The following is a 22,975-nucleotide window of genomic DNA, read 5'->3' as shown; positions in this document are numbered from 1 at the left end:
TATGCAGCTGCAATCGTAATAAAAAATCCATTTATTTTGAAGGCACTAGAAACACCCACACTTCGAAACAGAAAAAGTGACATAGTAACAAAAAAAACCCAAAACAACTTACTTAGAAATGCCTTATTTCTTCCTTAATTACGTTTCTTAATGATCAAGTCTACATATAACTTCAGGGAGACTATCTGAATGCAAAAATCATTTAGCTATAACAGTAAGCCCAACATAAATCTTCCTATATTTCTTGATCCTTACCCCCACATTTCAATTCAGTTTGTGTCTAAACAAGACACGTCCCTGTCAGTTTGTGTTCACAGCTCACCCTCATCTTTAACCTTAAAAATCTAACCAGAGCTGATAACCTCTCTTCCAAGTCAACATGTATTTTGTCGGATTGATCCAACCCCTCTGGTTTCAAACTGCTTGAAACCTTGGAGATCAAAGTTTGATGAACCCCTGTCATTCTCCCAAAGAATTAAAGTCTGAACGAGGTACCTCCTCAGGCTCAGATTTCAGGCACGTAGCAACTGAAACGAACAGAATTTATTTATTAGAAAACCATGCCGAGCATATTCAGAATGCTGGAGTAGGCATTTTCAATTAAAACAAATAGACACTTTCACCAAAGACGTACAGTCATCCTCATGACAATTTAATTTGCTAGAGTCTGCAAGGCAACTGTATTCTTCACAGATAATATTGATGGAAATTACTTACTACTAATAGTTTACATACACAGCATGTGGCTGGCTGTGCAGAGTAATGTGATATCCTGGATTAGATTCAGATTTTATGGATATATGTGAATTGCTCTTTTCCCTTTCTAAATTATCACTCAATATGTGGAAAACTGACATACTGGCATAAACCACATACAATAATTTGAGGTTTCTCTTGTCAGCCAGATGCTATTTATCATGCTACCTTTCAGCAGTGCTCAATATACCACAGAGTTTTCTTAATAATCACTAGGTTGCCCTTCATCATTCAACAGAAAAACACCTACTACCTATTTTGATTGTAACCTAACTAACCAAAAAGCATGACTGCCAGGACTTGAAATAGTCTGATAAAATAAAGAGTGAAGCACCCCCCCACCGGAAGTACTTCAAGAAAAAAAAAAAAATCATAAATTAATCTGTGCAAACAATTGCCGTCTCTCTTAATGGAAGCTTTGTAGGCAGGGTAGACATTTGCATTTCTGTGTTCAACTAGCAAAAAAGGTGTTTCATACTTGCTTTTGCTTTTAAATGAGAAGATTCTTTCCTTTAACCTTACAGTTAAGCTTTTTTCTCCCTCTAAATGCACCTTTTGCTATACGATGACAACCAATGCAGTCCTTAGAGATTTGCTGAAGTCCAAAAAATTCTTCAAGGTGATATATTACACAATCTAATTAAGATACATAGACAGTAACGTCAGATTTGCATTTTTAAATGCCAGATTTATACATAAAAAATTTTTTTCAGCTACCTTCTTCTCTGAGTTGACATGTATGTATGTGTGTACAGCTGATCAGCCATAATTTGAATTTGCCTTGCCTTATATAAATCTACAAAACCGCACACAAACATGCACTCTAAATCCCACGCCAAATGTGTAATTCTTCTCCATCTCTCCATTTATTTATAATATGGTTCTGCAAGACCAATCTCTCTTCAAGGTAATTCACATACCACAGGCAACCTCCGGAGAGCAAAAAAAACATCCTAAGAAAACAAACAAAAAAGCCACAAAAAGCACATTATTCTTTAAGGATCACCTTGTAGTAGAAAGCCACAAAAAAGGAAAACAGGTGCATCAGGTTTTTGTGTGCTGAACATTACGCAGGGCCCTGCTCCCCTCTCCTGCACGCTATGCAGATCCAATCTTAACCTTAACACAAGAATGGAGTTGATCCATTAGATTGAATACCATGTGCGAAATACCAGTTCCCTTTTCCAACGCAGTGGATTTTTTTAAAAAAAATGCACACCCATGTTAGTGGACTTCCCCCCCACCGTCCCCAAATATTTCTTCTCCATGCAACAATTTAAACACAACTACTGAGTTAGATGCAGCACATTGAACATCTGCAAGAACACACGTTATTCATGAACACAGCGCCTGATACGTTGGCCGCTCCATTCACACACCAGGCAATGACCAATGACAAAGTGGACTTTAGGTGGAATTTTTACTCCTTAGATGAATTCCTTCAGCCAAAGGAGGAGAGCATATGCTACGGGACACCTAAGCTCCTGGTATTCTTTACATGATACGAAATAAATTACTTTGTTTATTTTTGCTTGGTTTATATACTGGAAAGTATTTTTATATGCTGGAAAGTGTGCTATGTTTTGACTAAATTTTGGAATTGGCTTCCTTCCTATGATCCTTAATAGATAAAAAGCAGCAAGAGCAAATCTTACCATGCAAAACTTGGCAGGAAACGACTTCTAGCTCAGCATTCTCTACTCAGACACAAACAATGAAATCCTGATTCTGAATATCAAATATTTCTGAATATCAAAAGTTAACATACTAATCACTTATACCTTTTTGTCCAGTGTTACTTGATACCGCCCAAATTTTCATGCTGTAGGAAGGCAAAGCTTCTTTCTACATTCATTGAAATGAAAAAGAATTATTTCTATATGCCAAATTGACTTAGCTATTTTTTAGAGCGCCAAATCACATTTAACTGTGAAATGTAATCTTCCCCTGTGTTCTCACATCCAATTATTTAATTTTATGGAGCCCTAGAATTAATAAACAAAACTTACATTTGTTGAATTATTTTCTATAATGCATTTCCCATACTGGTGATGTTTAAGAAGTTGTATAAACGGTAAACTCAGAAAGAAGTGTATCTTTGTCATCACTAAAACTAGTGGAATAACCTCTCAGAATTTCATAAGAGACTCTCTAACGTTAAACTCTGAGCTCGGATCTCCAACTTGAAGTTGTGCAGCAAATCAAGATCCACAAGGAAACAGAAACTTACTTTTTTTTTTTTTTTGTGCTCAACGCATAAGCTCAATATCTTCACCAACCAGCCTCTACAGTCATACTGTACACTGTCAGAGAAATTTTAAGGTAATTCTTTAGATTCTAGTTTCCAAATATAATTTTACTTTACTCTTCTGAGTAGATAACTACAGTACAGTAGGGTGTGTTACAGATACCACTCTTAGGAAGAGGCCCTTTAACAACTTTAGTAAGAACTACACGACACATTTCTTAATCAATCTACGCTGAAGACGACTAATTGTTAGCAGATTATTGAGGTCATTATTAGTAGTTCTTAGTTATTTCTACGCAAAGGAATTGTCTGAAACATTTGCTAACAAGCACAGGTTCCGTTCAAATTCTGTTTATACTTATCCACACACAATGTGGTCATATTAGCCTGAGTACTACATGGAAACTTCAAATCCAGCCATTCTGTCCCTATTTGCATAACCAAGAACAACTTGGTAAATCCCTCGAGCCACAGATTATTGAAGTCTAGAGAAGATACACAAGTCACCCATTAAGTGCCTTGCTGAGACTCAACATGTTAGAGTATTTCACAAGCAACAACACAGACAAGTTGCTGGGCAGGGACGCAGAGCAGTTTAACACTGGATGTAGGCACAAGCAGTGCTTTGAAGTGCCAACATCGAGGATGTAAGCTCCCTATATGGCCAGTGGAGGGAGGCTGAGTCAGAGACTGAATGAGTCAGAAGGTCTCAAGAAGATCATTTAGTGACAAACCAATGATCTTAGAAGACGCCTGAAGGCATTTATATCTTTACATTTCAGGACATTTTTATTGCAGAAGACCTATACACAGAGAGGGCTATGCTGCTAAAACTGGACACGTGCATATAGATAAAATCTGTACAAACGTAAATTAAAGTATTTTTTAAAAATGTATACGCTCACAGTATTTTTCATCAGGTTAAAGCTACAACAATAAAGAAACTGGATTCCCACTGCTGGGTCTCAGCTTGAGTAGAAGACTGGATGACTGAACAGACACTCCAATTAATATCAGCAGAAAAAATGAAAAAGGTAGAATAAGCAATACGATAAAACTGAACACTTTAGGACTGAGAATCCTGTGACAAGATTTTTTCTCTCTCAAATGTACTCTGTAACTTGGTTAACACGTTTAAAAAAGTTAACGTCATCCAGGGGAAACCACTATGTAAACCTGTAAGTGGAGAGAGAGGAAGTAATATCAGTACAGGCATAGAAAAGCCATAAAGTTTCATGCCATCACACTTTGGAAAATATTAGTAAAAGAGAAAAGATGGGCCAGAACAGCCCATCACATGGGAAGTCAGAAGGGTTAGGAAACCCACCAAAATGGCTGAGGGACCGAGCAGGCTGAAATCTGATGTCTAACAGAAGGCACCACTGCAACGCAGTACCAGAAGTTACCAATGCCTGCAGTTGTCTGGCTTTGCTGCCCTAATCACGACTGCTTGACAGTTTCCCCCTGTGTAATGCAGAGGTAGCATATCAGATCCCTGCAGATGCTGGAAGCTGAAGGCAACAGAAAGCAAAGCTTTGACATTCTGTCATGGAGATGACAGGACAAAATGGCCTGCAATAAACAACAGTTTGAGCAGGATAATTTGATGCATTGAGTTCTTAAGCTTTTCCAGATGCTGAACTCAGCTTGGGATGTGAGATAAGGGGACCGCAATTACTTCATTGAATAGAGTGTGGTTGTGTGAAACCAAGAAAAAGGAACCTCTCTGTGAATGCAGAAGAAATAATCCACCTGCTCCTTTTTTTTATTATTTTTAATTTTATTTAAAAAGAAAACACTTCTCCCACTCATCAGCTTTTAAGAGAATTCATGTGCAGGTCATATGCTCTGCAGACTGAAACAATCAATGTTTCTAATCAATTTTTAATCATTTTATGTTACATTGCTGCACTGCCACTGCAAAACAAAACAAAAACTTCAAACCAAATAAAAAACAGCAAACCTACACAAAAAGTTCTTCTCCTTCTTCTGTCTTCCAGTAATCAGATTTATAGAAGTAGCTTTTTAACTTCTGTGTATGTTTTTAAATCTGCGTAAAGCCCCAGCTGCATACATCATTGTGTCACTTCAGCATCTCTACACTCACGAATATATGAGCAGAGTTAGGTTGCTCTGGAAATCGGCCCCTTTTATTGGCACGTAGGCAGATTCACAAGACAACCGCACTGCTGGATTACTTTCCATAAATAACAACTTGTTAACCCATGCCTGTTGGGTCCAGTCCATCCTTTCTAAGTAGCTATTTAATGATATTCCACATGCAGGGAATCTGTGGGTAAACATGCAGGGAAGCCGTCCCTCTGCGATACCAATGACAGAAAAACTGCGAGCCTCAGATTTACAGCACACTTAAAAACATAATGAGCACCATGGGTAATTTCAGAGGTGAAAAAATGACTTTTGTAAGTCTGACAGGATTGTCTATGCTCCTGCAAATAAATACCCAAGAGGCAAGGATCATCTTATTGAATACCTGAACTGGCCTTTGTATACAGCACTTCATAGCGAAAATGTTTACTGATTTTACTGGATTTTCTCTTGTGATAGAGATTTTTAAGGATGGTTTCCTTATGGTTTAACATGTTCTTCACATATTTTAAGAGAAAATTAAAAATATGCAGTGCAAACCAATGTTATCGCTCCCTAAAAGCACAGCTATTCTCTAAAGAAGCATATCAAACATTTAACCCTATATTGTCATACTGCATTAGAATTTCAGGACAAGAAACGAGACAGACTGCATTTACTTTAATGAATTCAGGGAAATATAATTGATGTTAGTCGTTGCCTAAATGGCCAAACTTGGAGCACATCAAATCCTCGTAGGAAGTTTCACGGGACCGGGTGAATACAACAATTTAAAATTTCTCTTCCACATTACAACTGCCCAGCAGCACAGTCGCAAGAAACAGCTCTATCTGCAGAACACAGTCATTAATATGTTGGCTTTCATTAGAGATCGTACCAGATAAATAAATACCTGCCTACATCTAGAAAGTTGGAAACTGATAAAATCAAAATACATGAGAATTCCATCCTGAATGCTGTCAGAATGGACAGACTCGTAGCTTTCCGACTGCTAAATATGTTGGCAATAAACATTAAAACTACCTGACAGCATAAGCACAATATCATAAGTTCATTGGCAAGAAGTTTTCCAAAATGTATTAATAATGACCGATGCTCCACAACTACTAGTCACAGATCTCCCCCAAAAAACTTGTTATCCACTGTTTGCCAAAGAATCTTGCCACAATTTCAAATTTCAGCACTTGATTTAAAGTCAAAGCCATTATTGTAAGTGAGATAAAATATTTCAGAGCACTCTGAGCAGAATAGTATTTGAAAATTAATTTTGCACTTCATTTGCCAGGAACATCTTGAGATGTTGTCAATACAAGAAGAATAATTTTCTAGAGATGTTTCTTTCATCACCTCAGTTCAAAATTTCCAGGGATGGAGAAATTACTCATAAGAAGAAGAGTCTAGCTAAGGCTATGTCCTTCCACAGAAATTATTGAAGGAGAAGAACAGGGTCTCCTTTCTATATGGGCCATACATATTCCCATATCTCCCTCTCAGTAGCTGCTTGCAACTAAAAAATGTTAGTGTCATTTTGCAAAACGGTCAACCATTTTTAATGTCCCTCCTGTACTTTTTTTAAATAGCTGAAAATAAACAAAGTATAACCTTTACAGATACTTCATGCAGTGCTTCGTTACCTAACATTGCTTAATTATGCTAGGGGGACAAAATCAAATGTTCAGAAGTTACCTAGACCACATCATGAACAACACTTCGGGACTGAATCTAAACGACGGAGTGATTTAGGATTTTCTGCTGAACTTTCCCTTCCCAAAGTAAAGACAGCGGCAGAGGGAAATGGTGCTGAGTATCATTAAGATTTTTATTTAGTAAGTATTAAAGACCTTATTTAGATATCACTGAGCTTTAACAGATGACTAACAACCATCTCATTTTCTGCCTACACAGCAGACAAAAGTTTTCTCCTTTCTGAATGACTGATTCGCTGCCAAATGCTATTGTGACTCCTAGTTCTGTAAGGAAATAATACCATTTATGTGCTTATTTTATAAGAACTCATTCGGGATTAAAGTTCTTTACATTATCTTTCAATTTATAAAATACTACTCCATACACATATGCAAATAAAATCTGAAAAAGCAGGCTTTGGAAACCTGTAAGAGTATTCTTGCCCTGAAGCAAGGAGCTAAGGCATTTCTGTAAGGTTTGGTCATTAGTTCCCTGTACCTCAGATCTCTGGTTTTTGAGTAGCGCTTTCCCACTACTTCGCAAATACTTGTGAAAAATTGTGAACGCAGATTTGGCTGACGTTCATTAGAAATAGGTAGGAGATGACACGCTGAGCAAGGGTGATAAAAAAGTAATGGACCAACTCCTCGTTCAGTGAGTACTGTGCATCCTATGCAGAACACGTGTACATAAATGTGATCACGTAATCAAAAGACAGAATCATAATTCAAATGTACAAGGGAGTAGAATTAAAGGTTGTCGGGCAACCATGAACTTGGTCTTGCTGATTCAGGGAATCAGACTTTGTACAATGTAGAGAACCCAGCAGAGGAGATGAACTTGCTGCATCAGTGAACACCTGAGTCAGGCACGTGCTCTCAGGGCTCTTTTTATACGTCTCCCATAAAACGGAGACTCACTAAACCCTGAAGGCTACCCATTCAAGTGGAATGGTGAAACAGTGGGAAGTTGGAAAAGCTGGCCAGCCAAGCTTGCCTGAAGAGGAGGAAGTCTGGGGTATTGGACTACACTTAAAAGCAGAAAAAAGCCTACGTGCTACAGCTGGATCCTATACCTCAAGGGGCCCACGAGACTTAGAAAGAATGCATGAGAACTAAAAGAAAGAAATGAAGCTTAGGCAAAGGAGAGGAAGAGTAGGTCATATTTTCTCGGCAAAAGTGTTTAAGTGCATGTTCAAATAAAGTCGAGAGCAACCGGTTAAAATCAGATGAGACAAGGACATGCTTTATGAAAGGCAGAACAATGAATACGTAGGAGAAGAAACTCTGAGTTCAATAATATGATTTTTCACCCAAGTGTGGTAAAGAAAATGAAGCTCTGAAAGGCAGGCAGCCATTTATTACTTTGTCTAGGCTTGTATACTACTTACATAGAGAGTCTGGCATTTGGAACCTTTACAATGTCCATGTGCTTGTTAGATTAAAATATTGTCCAGCCCTGAAATAAACGAATTTTAATAAGAAGCGGCCACAAAAGTTGTGCAACCTGAGTATTTCTCAGCAATTAACTTAAGGCATGACAAAGGACTGGTGACATAGTTTTAGTAAGAAATGTATGTTTGTGTTTATATATGATATTTACATAGATGTACTGAGGAAGAGAAAAGGCATGTTTCTCTTGGCCAAATTCATTGTACATATGAGAAGTTCCTTGCATTTGGTATTTTTCCTACAAGCTCTCTTGGTACCATTCCCAGGCCTCCATTTTAGGATATTATTTCTGTTACTCCTTCTTAGCAGAGATCACATGTAATCTACTTTTGCCTTCACATGCTGCACTCTTTTCATCCATTCTCTTGCTATTCCAAGAGCTTTTTGTACATATCTATCCAAATAATTTTGTTTTCGTCTTTCTCCCAAAGTAACTATTTTGTTTTTTCTCTTCCAGGGAACGACCATTACAAAAATACTAAAAAAATGAGCAGAACCGAGCTGTGGGAGTTACTCTACTAGAAGATGTAAACAAGGCACAATCTGGGTGAAAGTGGACCCAATGACACATCAGGAAAGAGATGAGCTTACCAAGCACTCATCTTCAAGTCATCAAGGTGTTAATAGCTGCTATCAATCAGGTCTTTCCTCTAAAGACAACTACAAAGGTGAGATGTTTATCTGCTAATTAGGTATCACTACTTCAGTATGTTCTACCTTCTCCCTTCCAATTTCAACTGAAATAATAGGGTTCTGTCCTCCAAAGCCTAAGAAATCCCTTGACACGATCAGATACCACATTCAAAATTTGTTTGCAATATACAAGGGTTTGAATAGAGAAATGTCATCGCATCACACCTGCAGGATACAAATGCTTGGCCAATTATGATTCCTGTCAATACTACACACATGCTGGGCATGACCCTTACTTTAACCATTTCTTTCACCAGATTTGTAACTACTGTTATTGTAATTACTTGTTGCTCTCCTTTGATTAACCTGCCAGCTTTACATAAATCATTTTTCCTAGGAACATGATGCTTTTTTTCACATCCAGTGAGACATTAGCTATGCTGGCACCTGAAGTGTGCCACAATATACCTAGATGAGAAGGGAAGATATATCTTGCTAAGAGGGTTACACTGCTCTTTGATCTCTCTGAATAATTCTGGAATGGCTGTAACTTCATGATAAAAGCAGCTTGTGAGCAATTACAATTTCAATTTAATTCATTTCATTTTCACTCAGAGGCAGCATTCACCCAATTTTGTACTATAAGCACCTGGTACAGCTGTATGACAAGGTGTGAGAGTTAACCATAGCAAAGCAAACAAAAATATCCTCCCCCAATTGCATGCTAGATCTAGATCTACTGTCAACCGCCATAACACAAACAATTTTTGTCCGTGTCGTGCTTGATGCATGTGGTATCTTTTGCCAGAATATTTTATTAAACTGTGCTGCAGAGGAGAGGACCAATCTGCCAGGGAGTAAAGATTTGAGAAAACTGAGTGATACATTAGTTGGTGAATGGATGGAAGTGAGTATAATGTGAACTATCTAATTACAAATTGAGACTCATTTCTCATGCAAGTTTCACCTTTGTCACTCTTCTTGTTGCTAGCAACATTCTGCACTACTGCAACTGCCAAGGGAAGCTTTAGCAGCCCTTGCCCCAACAACCCATATGCTTTTTGGAAAGGAAAAAGTTTTCATACGAGCCTGGCCACAACAGTTTTCAGGGCCTCCTTACTACTGCTGTAAATTTTGAAGGAAGAGAGCACTACGCAATTACTTCAGCGTTTGCCTTGATGGACAAGAAAGGTGGGAAAAACTTTCTTCACAAGATATCTTTCTCCATAAGTTATAAAAAAATAAACTTCACATCTACCATGGAATACTTTATTTTTAGTTGATTTTTAGTTAATAGATTTAACTATTAACTGGGGGGGGGGTGTTTGTGGGTTTTGGTTGGTTGGTTTTTTAATTAAAAGTACAGAAAACATTACTTTCTAAGTACAAGGCTGTGCTTTTTATTTTTATTAAGTATAATCCACTGTATTCTACTAAAACTACTAAAAGGTGCATACTTTCACCAAAAAGGTCATCACAGTTTTGAAAGCACTGGAAGAGATTTGTATCCTATCTGTGTTAGTAAGGACATCACATTTATCCTACTAGCAGGTTAATAGTCACTGATCAGTCTTTCTATGTTTGAAAGACTAATATTTATTTTAAGTTTAGTTCTTACTAGTCAGAAGATTTTTGTTGCTGATAAAGCACTGCAGTTTGTACCAATGTTATAGTAACTTCTAATTTAAAAAAAGGCACTTGGTGTCTCAAATACTGTATTTCTTCTAGAAGCACAGCTTTTCTTGCCCAAACTCCTTAATGCTATGTCTATGCGGTTATGCATTTTTCCCCATTCACAGTAAGATAAATGACCATGAACTGCTTAGTGTGATTTAATTGTTTATGCATGTGTTTGATTTAATTTATAGCACCATTTACCCCCTTGCTGAAATCACACAAGTCTTTCAAAGTTGTAGCCACCTAATAATAATCACATTTTTCCCTAGCTGTCAGAAAACCACTCTGAAACCTGCATGGAGTGCTTCTGAGGTGCAGTCACAGAGCATCTATAATAAAGCACTGTGATACGTCTCTCTGAACTGAGGCCTTTGGTTGGGATGTCCGAAGCTGCCAAGGCCTGCCTCCTATCTGCTTTCACTCAACAGAGCCAACAGGGTTTTACTAACTGCAGCCAAGCAAAGCCTTCATAGACAGCTTTAGGCTCTGGAGGGAAATTTTCCTATCAGATCATAGTGCATTTAAAGTGAGAAATCGTGCATTTTATGATCATTCCTAGTTTCACTTGACAGATATAAAAACTGCCCAATGAGTGAATGGCGCCCAGCTACCAAGCTGTCAGTTTGCTAGAAGAACCAAGGTTGCAAACCTCTGGCATCTGAGCCTTTGACGTCTTCACACAGAAGGGTCCCTTACAGAACTAGGGAGGGGAATCAGAGTCAGGAACGACTGTATGAAAACCATAAAATTCTTAGACATGCAAGAATGAGAACTACTGTGCTGCCAGGATAAATGAAGCCTGTAAGAGTGAAGCAACAGGAACGGAGTATTTAAGCCTGCAAGTGAAAAAGAGCATCATTCATGATTAGAAGCGCAATGGTCTGCCTCAAAATATTTGCATTAAAACCTTGATCTGCCATTAAATTGCTGCTGAGGCTAAAAAAAAGACAAAAGACCTTAGAAGTCCTATCTCCCACTGTCACCAGTAATAAAATAGCTCTAATTAGGAAACAACAGAAATGGCCAGAATGGGAAATTTAGTAACAAGACTCTTAAAATTTTGCTTCAAGTTTTCCTGAATATTTCAGATTCATCAATTACAAACGCAACCAAATCACTTAGCTTGAAACAAAGATCCAAGCTGCTCTATCAGATTTTGTATTTAAAGGGTTTAAAGATAACAGCCGTAATGTCTTATTAGACACAATGGCATAATTTCAAGGCTGTCCTATCAACTTCATCCTGACAGCTTTTCTATTTCCCACAGCTGCCTTGCTCACTTATTCCTCAGCACACAGAAATAAAAGTATAAATCCAAGTAATGAAAACAGTCAAGCTGCTCATAAAATGTCATATTGCTCTGAGACTGCACATCACTTCCCAAATAGTATCCTGTCAGTCACATGCTCATTCTTTAAACGACAGAAGCACTGGCCTGAAACATGCTTGGGGAAAAAAAAAAAAATCCACTCCAAAACAAACAAAAAGCCACCAGCAGTAAAATTTACAAATTTTCCCCTTAACCCCGTACTGTACAAGGCATTCAATATTACTTAAAAATAATTTTTAAAACAGCCACATCCAAAATGGATGGGAGAAAAGGTGCCAAGACATCACCATGCTGATTGTGTTACTGACAAATCAATAACTGAGATGTGAAGATATGGAGATACAGCATTTTTTTTTTTTTTTTAGGACTATGAAGGATGGAGAATGTGACACTTCTACCAAATGTCACTGCATTCCTTCAATATAAATTCATGCTGTCAACTGCAGACTTCTAAAGGTTTGGGTTTTTTCTTTTTTAGTCTTCAGGAAAGTGGAGTTAACGAGTATGTAACTGCTGTGACTGATCCATAAGCTTGTGATTAATATCCCAATTTAATATCTATGGTATTCCTAAAAAGATTTAATTTCATCATACTCATTCAAAACTTGCAGCTTTACTGCTAAACATGGCCTTTAAAAGATTAACTTGTATCTCTCAAAATGACATAAATCTGGTGGCACAGAAAGGCACTCTGAAAACTTGCAAGATTTATGAACCACCCCTGAATGCACTAACTGGCCAGTATAACCCACTTCATTTTTTCATTAGAGAAACATATTCACTTTTAAGTAGGTTTGGGGAATGGTGCACCTGCTGGAAAGAAAGTAGCTCAGGAACCAAAGGTTACCTCTGTGCATGCCTCACACTGTCACAGTTTTACACTGATTGGCATAACACATTCTGCCTTGCCGGTTTATTTTACCATTTGAACATATTGATAAACGTAAAAGCACCTCCAAGTGAGGATCAGTCTTCAAACTAGCCTCACACAACTGAAACTCACTTTTGCAATTTACACAAAAACTGAAATAAAAATGGAAAGACTAAAGAGAATCAAAATCCTCATTTGAGAACGCTGTGAAGCTTCAGAGACTTAACTGGAATGACAGTCCCTTGTTTTGTCCAGCTTGTAAATCTGCAAAAATATCCCTGTGGTCACTGCTCTCTATGAAGTTTTGATGTTCACAGGGCAGGTACACAGATCTATTACAGTAAAAATTACCATTGCTGTTCTTAACATTAAATTTTTCAAAATTGTTGCTTATGTGATTTATATTGTGTATATTAAAAGCTACATAATATAGTCTCCTTAATACAGCAACAAAATCTATACTTCTGGAATGTCTTCCTTTGCAGACTTGATTTCTCACCATTAACACTGCATTAATTAACATCTCTCACATTTATGCAATTAAAATGAATGCTGTTAAGTCAGCAGACTCCTTTGCAGCACAGTAGCCATACTGGCCATTCTGGAAATTCATCAGCAAATACTCTAGATTCCACCTCAGTGCTCTGACACGACACTGTTTCACTACAGAACAATAGGAAACGATCCATAAAAGCACGCTTATAGCTGAGGAAACAAAACATGCCACTGCCATTTAAGCAAAACAACTTAAATGGCTAAAATCAGTATATGGAAACTTGATAATTGTGATTTTAGTAGCAACTAGAAAACCGAGGCTGTAGATGTAGCTTAAACAGATGCTGCATTCCTGGAACGAACTGTTTTTTTCAGACAGAGCTAGGGAGCTCAATTTGATAGCTAAAGAAAGCAGTCAACAATATGATTGCTTAGAAGAATCAAGAAGCAGTCTTTAAAATGAAGAGTTGTTGTAGAAAATGGATATAAGTATGCAGTATATTTTATTTGTGTATCTTTTATTCATCAAATCCCAACACAGGCACCAACTAAAGGTTCAGCAACACCGAAACACGGACTCAGGAATATATTCCCAAGGATATTTCCACGCTCAACTGCTACTTAAATGCCTCGCCTTCACTAGAGTTCAGAAAGGATGAAGGAACATAAATACTTTTTAGGGCCTTAAAAAGTTCACATTACAGATGCTACAACTCTTCTACTTTCTTTTGAGTTTAATCTAGCATTTCCAAGCAGTGCCTGTGAACCACCAATGACCTGCAAGGCATCTCTTAGTAGTCACGTGAACAGGAATATTTAACAGTCAAGTCTCTGCATGTGGCACAGAGGAGATCCAAATATGGAAAAACTACCTTTTCCTACAGGTCTGACTGTTATCAAGAATCCTTACAGTGGGTTTGCGTGCTGTCTTGCACAGGTTTAAGATGACACTTAAATGTGTCAAGATTAAAAAGAAATGAAAACAGAAATATTGTCCTGAGCAACACATACGACTAAAATTACCATTGTGAAATATAATTGAATGGTTTCACAGTAGCTGAGTTACCTAATGGCCACCAAATGCTTTTATTTATGAAGATGAAAAATAGGCTTTGGCAGATGACCTTGGGCTGTTTTCCTTCATTAATAAAACCTTATCACTTCTGCTCCAAAGAATAGAGCAGTTTGTCATTCAAGCAAGAGTAAAATATATATAAATACACATTAAGAATGTAATAGGTCCCTCTGATAATTTTCAAAATTGTCTATATTTTAAGATAATTACTGTTACATGAAAGAGTCAGCACTGTAAAAAACCCACCAGAGTTAAAATTTACCATCGCATACAACTTCTCAAGCTCTTTCTTTTCTCTTTTCTCCCTTTTTTCTACGAACTTTACCATCTACCATAAAATCCACTGGGAGATGCTGGCAAATTATTTTTACTTTTGTTTCAATCTCATTTTCTATTTTAACATCACTGCATTCACTGTTTTATCCAATGTCAGTAAAGGTCTGATTGTAAACTGTGAACATGCTAATAACTTGGACAAAGCAAAAATCCCTCAAAAAATTCAATCTTGTGGAAGTGTGAACCTCTTAGTAAACGAAGAAGCTCCACTGCCTCCACTGCAAGATATTTCAGACATGACAGGAAAAATCTCAGTTCTTTGGAACAGTTTGGCTTCCCACTAAACTGTGCAGCAAAAAGAGATATTAAACGCATACAAACAAATAAAATGAGAAGATGCAAGAGCATAAAGTGGTGTCTGTACAATGAAAACTGAAGCTTGCTAACAACATTCTATGAATGAATAAATTAGGACAGCAAAATATTAATAAGCTTAACTGATTTTAATACTACCTGCCTGTTGGGAATCCATATTCCCTACGTCTGTCACAGAAATTAAATTCATAGAGCACCCTGAAGAATGCTTAGCTAGTTATTATTACTAGTGTATATTATCTATAATTCTGATTACATGTACAGATGTAAAATCCTCTATACATTGTACATGCTTTACGCATAGACTGCACTGTTTTCATTCTAGTCCATACATTTGCACAGCAAAAGATTTTCCTCACCAATCTTTGAACAGTGAGTTTTGCAGGCTACCAGTTAGCCATAACACAACTTACTATATTATTTGCATTCCCTACCACCATAAGTTATTAATGTAGACTCTATAGGCAGTAGACAACGCATCTGTGCCGAATGCTACTACATCAGTGACTCTGATCCTGCTAAATATCTTGTAAATAGAGTGACAGAGCATGGACGCGCTGCCAGTGGTTTCCCAATACATGCAGCAATTTGCAGAAGAGTCAGAGGGCTGGAGCTAAGGCTTCACTTGGGAGAGCACTTAAATAAAAAAAAGAGTAAGGTGATAGTTGGAAGAAAACCATGTAGGGATAGAAATAAACCATTCCCCCTGCACTCTCCCTCAATCCACTGTAAATTAACCCAATTAGTTTAAGAATATTTCCCCCCTCAATTCAAACACCTCCCTAGATCAAAATAGAAAACATTTATTAACTGATGCTTCCAACTGTGACAGAAATTACAGTCACTTTTGTAGTACAGATGGTGTAAAAAATGCAATCTAAAAATATGATTAAAAGCTCAAAAGATGAGTAACCCAAGTTCATCTTAGAAATGGCTGTTTGGATGCTGCTAAAGAAATGTATTTGGAGTTAATTAGCTCGCTTTTTATCTGTTCCTCAATTAAGAACTTCTTACTCTCTCTTAATCATGAAACAGCCATTAAATTTAACACATCTGCCTAGATGACCTTATATAAGAAGAATAAATTAGTTGAACATTTTTTCTTAAAAATATGAGAATGATTTTATGAAAATAATGGTACTAGCAATGTCCTGCTCCTTGTAGACTTTGGATCATACGAAACCAATCCATATGTGACATTTTAAATGCTTCCTTTAACTCTCATAAAATTAGTATTTTGGAACAGTGTTTATTCACATACTTCTTGTGAGTATATTGATTCTTTACACCCTTCATAAAATAGGCAAAACCAGGTGCCAATTCCTAACAAGTGAGAGAGGACACAAGGGTAAAAAATGCAGTATTTCAGCCATTAACACTAGATTGAAAAAAATTAGCATAATAGAAAAAAGCATCTGGAACACATGGCTAGAGCATATTCCTACATACAAAACAAGGACTCATCTCCTCAGTGTACTTCCTTTAAATCCCGCTGTGTTGGAATGCTGGGGTTTTTTTCTTTTCCCCCTAAAGTCTTCATGTGTCAGAGCAATCCCTTTAGGACCATCCCCTTCAGGAAGTCATTTCAAACTCCTGTACTGCCCTTTCTCCATGTATGTGAATATGGAAATAATGAACCACAGAGAGATACAAAGCTGTACAGTGATGTTCACAGATACATGCTGCTTTCTGATGTATTTTAGAAATATTTCTTCTTTCAAAGGACAAACAAATCACAACAGTAGATCTGTTGCACCATCTTCATTCACACCAGAATTAACTGATTAGCGGTTGAAACACTCTGCTTAAAATTTAGTATTAAATTGCAAGAATGGCAAGCATTTTTAAATTAAAAAGAAAGATCATATTTTCTCATATCTCAGAACTTTTTAAAAACACACCGTATTGCCGTGTTCTAGGTCTGCCAAAAATACTGAAAATACATTGTCATAAGCAGAGAATCATAGTCCCACTTATGCTATGAGGATGGTGGTAATGGGAAAAAAAAAGCACTACCATCCTAAATAAAGTCCAAAGCTACTTTACCCAACAGGTGGTTGAGCAGAAGCTTAGATGCAGAAGCTGACTTTGGGTAGCTCAAACAGGTTGAGACATAACCAGACTGGAGATCTGAGAAAAACTATTTTGCACCGATTTTGTAAATGAAACACAGGCCTTCATCTGTCCATTAGTCACATCTACTATTTTAAGATTCATTCAGAACGAAACTTTGTCCATCATATAGCAGTAGGAAGGCTAGTTAACACTGATTTAATATGGCAAGACAATAAACTTTCAAGCACACAGCTTAATAAAATGATACTTTGCCCCCCAAAGAAGCAGGTCTTTTAGAAGCATTAGCCCCAATCCTGATCATAAACCCAATTCAATAGTGCTGCAAAATAAGATTACCTTTATGTGTCCCCTAGAAGAAACAAGGTATTAAATACATATGAGAAATGAGCTGCCCTTTTAAGATTGGGGTGAAACGATAAAGGAATGTGTCAAGATTTTTATTGTAGATGCCTGACCCCAAGGCTAATTGAGAGTTCCTGCTGTCCATACTGTCAGCCCCACATTATACAGACAACAAAAAAAAACAATGAGAAGACAACAATGGTAAAAAGGCATGTTATACAGACTTACAAATTTCACCTATTAAACAACTGCCCCTCTTGATGCTGCAAATAAAAACCAATAACGTTCTTCACCCCAGAAAAAATCATTATATCAGGCAGCTGCAAATGCAACTGTGCTAGGCATTAGAGTTATACTGCATTCACCAGAAGGTTAAGAAAGAACACCTTCAGTAGTTCCTTGACTTGTTTTACAGCAGTCCAGCACTGCTGACCATCAAGATAATTCCTGAAAGCATATGATAAAAATGAAGTGAGATATGTCTGTCTTACTGAAATCACTTTCTTTTTCTGAATCTAACTGCAGTGTCAGAAGCCTGGCTTTGGCTGCTCCAGCACCACCTCTCTTACCAATTCAATCAACCCTTTTTATTTAGAAAAATTATTATCATGATATGATTGTTTCAGTCCTTTGCACTTTAATGTATCTAACTACGACAGCATTCTGCATGTTGACATCTATTCACAAAGAACATGTCTGAACTGAGTTAAGACCTTAGGACGGTAACTTTTTGTAGTCAGGGCAAGACCTTAAGATATAAAATGTGTAAATCCGACTCAGCTCAGATAGTTCGTGTCATCTTGGGCAGCAGAACAGCGCTGGGTAAGCAATGGTAGTCTGAGTTCTAAGACAATATCGCTAACTCTTAAGAAATATGATTTGAAGGAGATTAATACCACCGCATCACCACACCACTAATAACCACTCTCATTCAAAATCCCACTACGGAGCGTGCTACTGCTATTATTTTAAACAAATGCACAATGCGCTGGAAGCACCTGGATCCAAAGGTACTTGCAAATCCCAATGGTTCTGTGGAATTTACCTCTTTTTTTTTTTTTTTTTTTTTTTTTTAATGTTAGTAGAAGTAACTGACCAAGCTAACAGGGATGAGCAGCTGAGGTCACACTTGCTTGCTTCTTGTGCCTTGCAAGAACTGGGTGGATACAAAGTAAGACCTCCTTTCCTTTTTAGGTGGATACAGACAGCAACAAATACAGACTGTTCATCTGGGAAGCAAAGGTGCAAGGATGGCAAGAAATCCACTCAAACCTCTACATAGAGCAGTGCTGGTGACACATGTACGGTTGCAGACTCCTGCATTTCAGTCCTGAGAGGTTTTGCTAAATTGAAGCCCAGCAGTACTTTTTTGAAAGCAATCTTCTGATGCAGATTTTTGCTTGGTATTCTGGCTCGCTCTTTCCACTTCCCCAATGTGTCCATCCTGCATCTTTCTTCCTCCTCTCTTATCCTCAACTCTAAGAGGGTAAGAGGAAGTTTTTGAAGAGAGGTAGATGAAAGAGGTGGGAGTCTTAAGGGAAGAGTCTCAGGCTCCAGCAGACAGAATCACGGGACTCTAGCTCTCATTGCTCTCCTGCCAGGAATGCAGGACAAAAAAAATTTAGTTATGTTAGCGGTATCACATTTCTCCAGTGTATTATTTGTGGAAACAAGGGGGAAAGGGGTATATATCTATTACACTACTCAAGGACAAGTCCCTCCTCCAACCCTTCTTTAACATTTCTCATGTGATCCGTTTAAAAGCCTCTTTTGAAACCAACCTAACGCACTGAATGTCCTAAGTAATCACCCTAAACGTTCACCTTTATAGATTCAGAAGTTGGCAAGTATGAGAGAACACACCGAAGATAAAACATATGGCTTCTACGCCAAGAAAATGAAAAGGTAAATCAAGCCAAGTTGTTTCCATATTTTTCAATATGATTTAAATAACAGACCTGTTTTCTAGCCCTGGACATATCCTCCAATGCACATGCTAGTATCATTTCCAAACGAGGAGGGAGGGAAGACTATTTAGAAACTGCATTCCCTACCATCCGCCCCCCTTTTGAGAGTTTCTATCTTCTTTGACCCAATGCCAACATGATAATTTCACATAAAACAGGAGTGTAGGAGGGTATTATTGGCACTAAAGCATGGGAATAACCTGGGGGAGGAAAAGCATTTTTCTTATTCCTTCCTTAAGTGTAACTTCTGAAAATAATAAAGGGGGGGGGGAGTAAGGTTGGACAGAAGAAATGGCTTTTTTAGCACAAAAGGCAGAAGATAAAGAGGTCAAATGAGAAGTCATAAAGCATGGGGGGAGTAAAAGGTTCATAACAGAGTACTGGGAAAATTAATTCCAAGCAGGAGATTTATCCTGAATTTAAATGAAGGAGAGTTTAATTTTTTCCTTCCTTACCTGTAACATAGGAATTAGATGGCCCACAGGGATTTACAACACATGTGCTTTACGTGCACGGTGAAAGGGAAAGATAGAAGGCCAGCTGCAGTAGGCGTATGGGAATGACAAATACGGAGCATAACCAGAAGCGGCTAGAGCAAAGAGCAGCACTGCAGGGTGCCGAGTCTGCCTGGAAAACACACGTCTTTCCAGACCCTCCAGTCACCAATGCGTGAGCAGTCCCACGAGCTCAGTAACAAGAGCTCACTCCTCCAGCTTCCACTGGCTGATAAAAAACAAGTTGAGCTACAGCGAAAAGTTCTTAATTTTGCTCCCTTGTTCACACTTCCTTCTACTAATGCCCAAGAATGAAGCTGGCAAGGGCAGGATACGGTGATAAAAAAGAACAAGGAAATATGGGAGCCAGTTGCTGACTTTTGTCCCACGTAACACTCAGTCCTGAGCTTCACAACCTGTGTGTGCCTCCCATCATGTTACATTCTAACTACCTGCACCTATTTCTTCAGCAGACAGCAAGAGGAGGCCGCTGCCAGCACAACAGTCGGGATTTTTCCTTGGCACAGTAAAACCCCGCTTCATGGGGGAAGCAGACTTTTACAGAAGTCTGGAAGGAGGCTGCTAAAACCAAAGCTTTTTTTAGGTACCTCTTAGCTTTCAGAATACCACCTGTGTATTTACACCACCTCTTCTCGTTTCAAGTATTTTCCTGGGAGGAAAATTCCCCACACAGAAACATGGGGACGCTTCCTTGCCCATGTTATGAGTTTTTCCATTTAAAGGAGCATCTGGTCTAATGTGTGGGTTTTAATTAAATGCAATCATTTGTAGTTCTGAAAAACATATACAAACGGCCATACTGAATCAACATAACTGCAGTCAGTGACATCTATATTCCACAATAAAACAATAAATACTCCACAATAGCATAGTTCTAAGATTAAAAAGGGGGGGGGAAGTCATTTCAATGAATTATGATCTGTGGTTCCTGCTGCTATTTAAAAAAATTATATATCCTTTGATCTTTGCTATAAAGAAAAAAACAATACTTGTACTACAGTGCAAAGAAAGCTTGGATTTCTACCGAGTTGAGGCTGTATTCCTTTATTAAAGAAGGAAAAGGTGACTGCACGGAAACCAGTGCCATGAATCATTCCAATAATTCAGAACTGTGCCACCCAGCTGCACGTATCTCTTAGAACCATATGCAAAACATTAATGTACTCAAGCAGGCAGATTAGCTACAATAATGCCTAGCAAGAGAGACCTCTTTTTCTTGCCTTGAATAAGCTCATACAACTTCATAATATGCAAATCTGAGACCAGCTTAATGGTACTTGATTGTAGGAGATGTACGACAAGAGACACAGTTGCTTCTACTCAGGAAAAAAGTGCCAGTTACACCTATAAATCACAATACTAATCTAATAAATACAATCCAAATATCCCCCTGACAAAATATCAAATTAACATGCTTTTTTTGGTTAGTGTTTCTGTTTCCCCTTGCTTCTAGATGTTTTTCTGTGGTTATGCCACCTTCTTCTTAATTGTCTGACCCACTGTCCAACCTCAGCCTTGCACAACTTACACACTACTCTCTTCCTCCTTGTCAGCCATAAGTGCAGTAGTTCTTCCTTATACTACTACAAAAAGAAAATGAAAGAAAAAAGCTAAAAAAAATTCTGAAGTTGATTGTATATGCTATACTTTGGTACTTCATAAGAAAGCAGCAAGGTAGGAATCAGAGAATCCTCCTTGTTCCTCTAAAACTCAGTTTTGTTATCTTAAGCTACAGTGTAGCTCAGAAAATCTAAGATGGCTCAGAACATCAAAGTAAATGAAATGGGTAGCAATACTCTATCCTTCTGTTGATTTTAAAATAGTGGTGGTGTAGCCAACATGGTCTAAGGATGAAAGAAAAGCAAAGTTCATAGGGTAAACTATTTTTTTTTTAATAAAATTAGATTAGCTGATACAGTTGTGAGAAACAGAGGAGCTTTCAACAGCCTGAGAGTTTGTTTGGTTTTTCTAACAGTAGAAATTTGCCTAATAAAAGACATTATCTCTGCATACAGACTGTCTCCACAAACTTTGAAGTCATTTTTATCCAGAGAGCTTTCCAGAACGGCACAAGACACATGGCCTGACCAGGATGAGGCTTATTTAACACTGGTTCTACAGATACGAACTTCACTGGCTTTGATGGATTCTTCCATATTCTCCATCCAAGATTTTCTTCCTGTAGAAATGTGTGGAAATTGTGGGACTACTGCACGTATCCTCTACAGTGATCTGCAACTCCGCAGTGGCATTTAGCTGAGGTTTTCAGACAACTGCGACCAAACTCAGAACTGTGGCTTTGACCTGCATATTTGACATTTGATACGTGACTTCAACAAACTTCCTCTTCCATGATACTGCGTTTGTGAAAACAACCAGGGCTGTGCTGTGTTCGTATGTTCTCTGCATGAGGTTTATGAAAGGCCAGTGAAGTACCCTGGGTTTTTCTGATGCAGCAGAGGTCTGACTACTCATTAAAATATACAATAGTTAAACTTGGACAAGATGGTGCAAAAGAGGAAAACAGACTTCATGGAAGACAAAAAAATCCAAGCAATGACTTTAAAGATTTTCTTGTTCAAGAGTCCTTCCAGTTAAAACAAGATTTCACATTATATTAATGCTAATACACTCTTCCTCTCATTCTGACCCATAAATAACATCAATAATTTACTGTGCATCCAAAAAAAGACTTTATGTTTAATTTGACCTTGCAAACATAAAACCAAAACAATTCTACTTTGTGTACTGCAGTTAACTGGAAGCGAATTTACTTCAGAAGATAAAAATTACCATGGATTAACTGCCTGATCAAGCAAGAATAAAAACAACAAAAAAACCCAAACCAAAATAAAATTAGTAGATTCATCTATAAAACCAAGTGTACAAACAAAGTTGAAGGCTATGACAAAAATACTATAAACATTTGGAAACCACTGGTATGGCTTTAAGTCAATGAAATACAAGCACAGCAGGAAGCCACCTTTAACTATCTAAATGCAGCATTTCAGGGCAGCATTAACTGCTTTCTATTGCTTTGCAGAGGTTTGGTGCATGCAAACGTAGAGATGACGAGGAACAACCGAAATATGC

The 22,975-nt window shown here is 37.8% G+C and overlaps 1 protein-coding gene across 12 annotated transcripts in view; it reads right to left on the bottom strand.

The window, feature by feature from the left end:
* CDKAL1 (CDK5 regulatory subunit associated protein 1 like 1) overlaps nucleotides 1-22,975 on the bottom strand; it is a 424,992-nt gene that overhangs the window by 53,489 nt on the left and 348,528 nt on the right. Inside the window, exon 15 of one of the 12 annotated variants that reach the window (XM_054190500.1) lies at nucleotides 1-22,975. This exon is cut by the window's left edge and continues 5,577 nt beyond it. The exons of the other annotated variants lie outside the window; for them this stretch is intronic. Coding sequence (XP_054046475.1) covers nucleotides 22,901-22,975 — 75 coding nt within the window. The 3' untranslated portion in view covers nucleotides 1-22,900. 12 annotated transcript variants of the gene reach the window in all.

The sequence above is a fragment of the Rissa tridactyla genome, chromosome 2 (genome assembly GCF_028500815.1).
Source record: "Rissa tridactyla isolate bRisTri1 chromosome 2, bRisTri1.patW.cur.20221130, whole genome shotgun sequence".
Classification (NCBI taxonomy): Eukaryota; Metazoa; Chordata; class Aves; order Charadriiformes; family Laridae; genus Rissa; species Rissa tridactyla.
This window is presented reverse-complemented; position numbering and strand designations above follow the sequence as displayed.